The sequence below is a fragment of the Carlito syrichta genome, unplaced genomic scaffold (genome assembly GCF_000164805.1).
Source record: "Carlito syrichta isolate Samal-C Ts95f unplaced genomic scaffold, Tarsius_syrichta-2.0.1 Scaffold25098, whole genome shotgun sequence".
Lineage (NCBI taxonomy): Eukaryota > Metazoa > Chordata > Mammalia > Primates > Tarsiidae > Carlito > Carlito syrichta.
This window is the reverse complement of record NW_006969194.1, coordinates 215-8,209: the sequence shown is the minus strand read 5'-3', so window position 1 is coordinate 8,209 and position 7,995 is coordinate 215. Positions and strand designations below refer to the sequence as shown.

Sequence of the window (7,995 nt, the reverse complement as noted above, 5' to 3'; positions counted from 1 at the left end):
CCACAAAGGGTTAGAAGTCATAAAAATGAGGGAGAAGCAGTTGAGGAAGAGGAGGTATCCTGATACTGCCGTGGCAGAATCAGAGCTGAAGGCAGAAAGCCTGCCAGGGTAGGAAGAGAGTTGTGCAAAGAAAGGTTCCTGGATGCCAGGCTGGGGGAGGGGTTAAAATGCTGGTTGAAATGAGGGTACAAACCAGAGCGAGAAGAGAGTGGCTTCCAGTGGGAAGGTCAATGTTTTCCAGATTCCAGCACTGAGCAGGGAGAGTTTTAAACCTCTTGCTCTGAAACAGGGTCTGGGTAAAGCAGTTCAGTATCACGAGGTAAGGGAGGGGCACAATGGAAAAGTGAATCTCCATCTTGGTCCTCTGAGATGCCCTCACACAGAGCTTGCCAGACAACAAGACTCCAAGGAGATTTGGTTGTTAGTGACAATTATGGAGCCGAGACTGAATAGGAACCTGGGCACAGGAAAGAGGAGGCAGAGATCAAGGAGGGGGAAGACTTTGGAGAGTTCAGAGCCCCAAAGAGCAAAGACATGAGTGGGGGGTGGGACTCCAGATCCCAGAATGGAGTGCTTAAAGCCTGGAAGTACGAAGAAAACTGGGGTGGGGACCTCAAAAGCTTGAAAGACCTTGCAGTGTGCAGAGGCCAGAAGTATGGAGACCACAGGGTTGTTCCCAAGTGCCCTGAAGACCCTGCAAAGAGTGAAGGCCCTGAAATAGAGTCAATACAGCAGGGAAGGAGATCTCAAGTCTGAAACAGTGAGGGACTCTGAGCCCCAAAGCATCAATAAAACCAGGGTGTTGGGTGAGGGTCCAGATCCCAAAAGAGTTTAGAGTGCTTAAAGCCCAGAAGTAATGAGAAAATCGAAGATCTGTGGCATGGAATCCTCACAAGATGGTGGAGGATACAGAGCATAGAAGAATCCAGAAACAGAGGAGGGGGATGAAGGACGGAAGGCCAGAAGCTGCAGGAGTGTGCAGGGCCCCTCCAAGGATACATTTACATGGCAGGGCATTCTTCACAGCTGCAGAACTTCCCCTTTCCTCTGTCCCAGTTAGAATTTGCCCCTTGAAGCCTCCTTCCCCATAAAATGGATCTGGATTCTATTCATTCACCAACCTCAGCTCTCAAAAAAGCCATTTTTACTCTGTTCCCTGTTAAATTCCCCCTCCAATTAGGTCATGTCTTCCCAAGGCACCCATCGTTTGTCCCGATTCCCCCTGGAGATTCCCCTACTGAGGCAGGAGTTTCTCACACACCCTCAAGATTCAACCCCTGAAGTTCACCCTCAGAAGTCACCCCATGTTCTACACTCCTGTAGGTTTACAACCCTCAGCATCTCAGACCCCATGAAAATCTTCTCCCCCATCGCAGGGCTTCTTTCCAAATTGAGACCCCTCCCCTCCTTCCAGTGCAGCCCAAAGACTCACCCCAACATAGCCAGTACATCACCAAAGAAGCAGCCATGAGACCACACACCAGCTTACTAAGACTTTATTTCTGCAGTTGCAATGTTTTGTGTTCATTGGGGAGGAGGAGTTGAAGCCTGTATTTCCACAGTTTCAATGTTTTGAGCTTATCGGGGAGGGGTAGTTGGTGAGAGGAACCAAATGTCATTATGAAGTTCCTTGAACATTGTTAATGGTTTCAGAGGAGCATGGTCAGTTCAGGGACTAAAATGGGAATCCTTTTTACCTCTTGAAGACGACTTTCATAACGGGCAGGATTCAGTGTTAGAAACACATCCACGGTCACTGCTGGTCACTTGCCTCAATGCATCACTTATTAAAAATAACATGAAATGTTGTCATTTAAGATTTCCTGATGTACTTGATCCTGAATTGTACCCCACATGTCTAAAATAAAAGAAAAAGATTTCCTGATGATCAGGTCATTACCATGCTGAATGTTTAAGTCCACATTAAACCACAATCACTTGTGCTGGTTGTCGACGTATCATCTTATGGAAGAAATATATGACATTGCTTTTGAAACATTTCCCGTCAAAATATTTGAATGTAATTGTAGGTATTTTAAGTAAATACATGAGTATGATCTGGATTGAAAATTTACACATCGGCTTTAAGATCATCAATGCCAGTTCCGTTCCAGGTACAGTTTGCCAGTCAGGCAGAAATGTCCTTATATTATCCATGAAAATATCAGTCATTTTATCCACTAGAACATCCACAACCATCTTCTTTACAGGTGAAATAAGCAAGTCCATGGAAACCATAATGAGTGTTCTGTTCTTACTGGTTCAAGTTAAGTTTTGACTGTATTGCAGCAGAGTCAGGTTGCTTAGAGAAGTCAGCGCGATTTTTGCAATCCAGTCGGATGTAGCGCGGGCCAAGTGAAATGTGGCCTTTATAATGTCACGAGACTAGGCCGTGGCCAATGAGGGTGTGACACTGCAGCCAGCACCATTTTCAATCCCACATTCTAACCCAATCAAGGGCCACATTGGACCGGTAGTGCAAATGTCGGAGAGGCTGAGAGGTCTCAGGACCTTATCACATAATGATGGGAAGCATTAAGGGATATGACTCCAGCGTAGATTTTATCATGATCAAGTACACAGGACTAGAAAAGGAGAGTGTTGTCAAAAGCTTCTCTATATGAAGACAGAACACTGGGACACTTCTCTAATGCTGTGGTCAGCAGAATAGTGGCCCCTGTGTACTAGATCTAATCCCTGTGCCCCAAGGAAGTTACTTTTTGTGACAACAAGGTTTTTACAAAAGTGATAATGTTGAGATCTTCACCTTGCGAGATTTTCCTGGATTATCTGACTAGACTCTAATAGAATCATAAGTGTCCTTGCCAGGAAGAGGCAGAAAAAGATTTGGGACCAGAAAAAGAAGTCCATGTGAGCCTAAGTCCGGAGAGAAAGTGATGGGATGTGGGGCCATGAGCCAAGGAATGAGGTGGCCTCCCAGAGCTGGAAGAGGCAAGAGTTGGCGAACCTAGAGACCCTAATCACCAAACTTGTTCTAACTACACATGTACAAAAGATAAGGACTTCATAAAACGCTAGAGGTGCGCCATCTAGTGGAAGACAGATGCAGGCTGCTGTTAGCTTTGAATGGTCTCACCAGGAAACTGGACCCTGCACTCACCTTGGTATGTATCTACCTTGGGTCAGACTTTATTCTCACTATTTCCAAGTCTGTCACAAAGTCGGTGTGCATCCCTACAAACTCCACATACAGGACCTGGGAATAAGAAATAGAATTGAGATAGGAGCCACCGTACGGAGGGGCTGGCGGGAAGTCGGCAGCGCCTGCGCGGGCGAGTCCGGCCTTAGGGCGAGGATGCGCGCGCGCAGCACTTTCCGCCCAGCGGAAGTTTCCGAGGGGCAAATGAGAAGGTCACAGTCAAGATGGAGTTTCCAGCCCAGTGAATCCAAGGGCCAGACCGTGACCCCATAAAGCATGATTTACTTCTGTCCAGACTGTGGTAAAATTATCCAAGCAACGTTCAAATTCTGCCCCTACTGTGGAAAATCTTTTCCTGCAGAGGAATATGCTGGGTCCCCAATCTTTGCCAAGGCATGCATGTCGCCCTTTCGAGGCTCGAGGAAAGAGCTGAACTGCAGTTCTGAAAGCTCTCCCAAGAAGGTGAAATGGTCCAGCACGGTCACCTCTTCCCAATTATCCATCTCAGATGGTGACAGTTCTGAATCTGAAGATACTCTGAGTTCCTCTGAGAGATCCAAAAGACTCTGGGACAGACCCCTAACCTCCAAAAGCAGCCTTCAGGTGACCAGGTGCAGCCCGCAGACAACCAAGCACAGCCCTCAAACGACCAGGCAAAGTCCTCAGATGACCAAACAAAGTCCTCAGACGACCAGGTGCAGCCCTCAGACCACCAGACAGAGTCCTCAGATGCTGAAGCGGAGCCAGGTGACCACCTCACTTGAAGCTTTGCCTACAGGGACAGTGCTGACAGACAAGAGTGGGCAGCACTGGAAGCTGGTTTCTCTCCAGACCAGGGATGACCAGGGCATTCTCTATGAAGCTGAACCCACCTCTGCCCTTGCCTGTGAGTCAGGTCCCCAGAAACAGAAGTTCTCACTCAAACTGGATGCCAAGGATGGGCGCTTGTTCAATGAGCAGAACTTCTTCCAACGGGCCGCCAATCCTCTGCAAGTGAACAAGTGGAAGAAACTGTACTCAACCCCCCTGCTGGCCATCCCCACCTGTGTGGGCTTTGGTGTCCACCAGGACAAGTACAGATTCCTGGTGCTCCCCAGCCTGGGGAGGAGTCTTCAGTCGGTCCTGGACGACACCCCGAAGCATGTGATGTCGGAGAGGTCTGTGCTTCAGGTGGCCTGCCGGCTGCTGGATGCCCTCGGGTTCCTTCATGAGAATGATTATGTTCATGGAAATGTGTCAGCTGAGAATATCTTTGTGAATCCAGAGGACCTGAGTCAGGTGACCCTGGTGGGATATGGCTTCGCCTTCTGCTATTGCCCAAGCGGCAAACACGTGACCTACATGGAAGGCAGCAGGAGCCCCCACGAGGGGGACCTTGAGTTCATTAGCATGGACCTGCACAAGGGATGTGGGCCCTCCTGCCGCAGCGATCTCCAGACCCTGGGCTACTGTATGCTGAAGTGGCTTTACGGGCTCCTGCCATGGACAAACTGCCTTCCCAACGCTGAGGAGATTATGAAGCAGAAAGAGAAATTTCTTGACAACCCAGGGCCCTTCGTGGGACTGTGCGGTCACTGAATCAGGCCCTCAGAAGTAATCTTGGCCAGGGTTAATGACTCATGCATGTAAAATCCCAGCATTTTGGAAGGCCAAGGGAGGAGGATCAATTGAGGCCACACGTTCGAGACCAGCTTGGGCAACATAGTGAGACTCTGTCTCTACAAAAAATGTTCTAAAAAGCTAGTCTGTAGGCCCAGCTACTCAAAGGAAGATTGGTCAAGGAAGGTCAAGTCTGTAGTGAGCTATGATGGTGCCACTGCACTCCAGCCTGGGTTGCAGAGCGAGAACCTTCTAAAAACAACAAAAGAAGAAAAAGTACTCTTGGAGATTTTCTGTGTTGGTACTTGCAGAATTTTGTCAGTGTTTTAAAAATTGCAATAAAATACACATAATATCTGCAAAAAAAAAGAAATAGAATCAACAATCAGAGTTGTACTGATCTTATGTCTGGTATGGATCCTTGAGATCCCTACCTGTCAGATAGGGTATCAGACTCAGAGCTGGGCAGTATTGTGTGGTCTGACAGGATGGACAGACCAAGGGTGAAAAATTGTAAAGCTCGAGTGAGGATTCTAGCTGTCAGGCGTGATTGCTAGTAGGAGGCTCTCCTGGGCCATGGACAGGAGATTTATTGGGACTGGCTCTAGGATAGACCTGAGAACTGTAAGTAGGGGGTCCACCTACCCGTTAAAGGAAGAGCAGTTGAACTGGTGGGTGAAGTCGAAGGTGTCATTCTTCCAACTTGTAAGGATGTAAGGTGTGAGATGCAGACGTAAGGGAAGGATAAGATTCTTCAAGATATAGATTAGTATTATGGCATTGAGAGCAAGAGGAGGGCCAGATGTTCATGCAGACAGGGAGATAAGAGATTACAGGGGACAGAGAAACATATTCCTGTGGGGGCTGCAAGCCTGGAGAGCAAGGAAAGATTAGAGGATGATAGGATACCATAGACAGAGACCTTGAGCCAAGAGCACTAGGACATTTAATGGGATTAGACAGTCTGAGTGTGGGGGAGTCCGACTAGAAAATAATCTTGAACTGAGTTGTGAAGAAGGTGGTAACTGCTGAGTAGAAATGTTTGATTTTCTTTTGAGAAGTGTCTATTCATATCCTTTGCCCACTGTTTAATTAGGCTGTTTAAAAAATACTCAGCCTCACTATTCATCAGAGAAATGCAAATTAAAACCACACTGAAATACCACTTAACTTCAGTCTGGATGGCCATCATTAGTAACTCAAAAAACAACAGTTGCTGGAGAGGATGCAGAGAAAAGGGAACACTTCTACAATATTGGTTGGAGTGTAAACTAATACAACCTCTGTGGAAAATAGTATGGCAATTCCTAAAAGATCTAGCAATCGACCTTCCACATGACACAGCAATCCCCCTCCAGAAATGTACCAGGTGGAACTCAAATCATTCTACAAAAAATACCTGCACACACGTTTGGTGCGACACTATTCACAATAGCAAAAATATGAAACCAACTGTGCTGCCCATCTAAACTGAACCGGAATTTTAAAAATGTGATGCATATACATGATGCAATATTACGCAGCCATAAGGAAGGACAAAATTATGGACTTCACAGAAACTTGGATGGAGTTAGAGTCTGTAATACTCAGTGATTTATCACAGAAACAAAACACCGAATGCCACATGTTCTCACTCATAAGCAAATGATGAACATTTGCCATCATATTATAAGAAAGGGATTGGCAGTAGCCAGAAACCATGGGTGTTGGGGACACATAATATCAAAAAGAGTACATGATCTCAAACCAGGTTAAGTGAGGACCAAAGGGAGGCCCAAACTTTAACTGTATGATCACCACTTGTATACCTAATCTTGAGTGTACCACACATCTTTAAAATAAAATGAAATATTTTAAGTAATTTTTAAAAGAAGGACAAAATTATGGACTCTGCAACAACTTGGATGGATTTAGAATCTATCATACTCAGTGATCTATCACAGAAACAAAGACCTGAGTACCACATGTTCTCACTTATAAGCGGACCTTGAACATTTATCATAACAGTATGAAAAAAAGAGTTGGCAGTAATGGGATGCTTTCAGGAGAGAGAAGGGGTGGGCATAGAACATCAATAAGGGTACCTGATCTCAAAACAGGCGAAGTGGAGGCCAAAGGGAAGCCCAATCTTTACCTGTATAATAACCACTTATCTATCTAATCCTGAATTGTACCCTACATCTTTAAAATAAAATAAAACAATAATAATTAAAAAATGGTTGGTGGCAGGGCCCAAAGTCCACTAGAATTGGTTTTCATTGTAAATGCTGAGATTTACAGTGTCTACATCCAAAGTGTTTTATCCAAAGAAGCTGAGATGAGCAGAGCTTGCTTTTATTTTATTTTATTTTATTATAAAGATGTGGGGTACAATTCAGGGTTAGGTATGCAAGCATTGATTATGCAGTTACCCTTGTTGATGAGGTATGCCCCTCCCTCCACTAGCAGTTTCTCTCAACTGGCAATCTCACTCCCCCTCTCCTGACAGTTTCCCACTACTGCCAATCCCCATCTACAGTATTATAATAATTGTTCAAGGTCCAACCATGAGTGAAAACATATGGTACTCTGTTCTTTGTTTCTGTGACAGATCACTGAGTATGATTGACTCTAAAACCTTCCAAGTTGCTGTGAAGTCCTTGTGTTTGTCCTTCTTTATGGCTACATAATATCCCATTGTCTATATGTACCACATTTAAAAAATCCAGTCCAACTTCTATGAGCAGCATGATTGGTCATACGTTTTTGCTATTGTGAATAGAGCTGCAACAAACATACATGTGCAGGTATCCTTTTGGTAGAATGATTTTAGTTCCTCCGGGTATATTTCCAATAGGGGAATTGCTGGGTCATATGGAAGGTCAATTTCTAGTTCTTTCAGAAATCGCCACACTGTCCAAAGAGGTTGTACCAGTTTGCATTCCCACCAATAGTGTAGAAGCGTTCCTTTTTCTCTGCATCTTCACCAGCAACTGTTGTTTGTTTTCTTAATGATGGCCATTCTTACTGGGATTAAGTGGTATCTCAATGTGGTTTTGATTTGCATTTCTCTGATGATGAGTGAGGCTGAGCACTTTTTCCTGTGTCTGTTGGCTGCCAGTATTTCTTCTTTTGAGAAGTGGTTATTCATGTCTTTCATGTACCTTTTAATGGGGCTATTTGTTTTTTTCCTTTCGGTATGTTTGAGTTCCTTGAAGATCCTAGATGTTAGGCCTCTGTCAGTTATACAGTTGTAA

General features: G+C 45.2%; 1 protein-coding gene across 2 annotated transcripts; it reads left to right on the top strand.

Moving 5' to 3' along the window:
* Positions 1 to 3,319: 3,319 nt before the first annotated feature.
* On the top strand, positions 3,320 to 4,746 carry LOC103267688 (inactive serine/threonine-protein kinase VRK3-like). 2 transcript variants are annotated; one of them, XM_021714894.1, is made up of 2 exons: positions 3,320 to 3,771; positions 3,814 to 4,746. In XM_021714894.1, exons 1-2 carry the CDS (start codon positions 3,437 to 3,439, stop codon positions 4,736 to 4,738), a joined length of 1,260 nt encoding a protein of 419 aa, XP_021570569.1. In that variant the 5' UTR covers positions 3,320 to 3,436; the 3' UTR covers positions 4,739 to 4,746. The 2 variants fall into 2 exon arrangements, with proteins under 2 accessions (XP_021570569.1, XP_021570545.1); XM_021714870.1 differs by having other exon boundaries at positions 3,320 to 4,746.
* Positions 4,747 to 7,995: the final 3,249 nt, after the last annotated feature.

Excerpts from the sequence above, each read along its gene's own strand:
- LOC103267688 (XM_021714870.1), top strand. The coding sequence starts at position 3,437 with ATGATTTACTTCTGTCCAGACTGTGGTAAAATTATCCAAGCAACGTTC.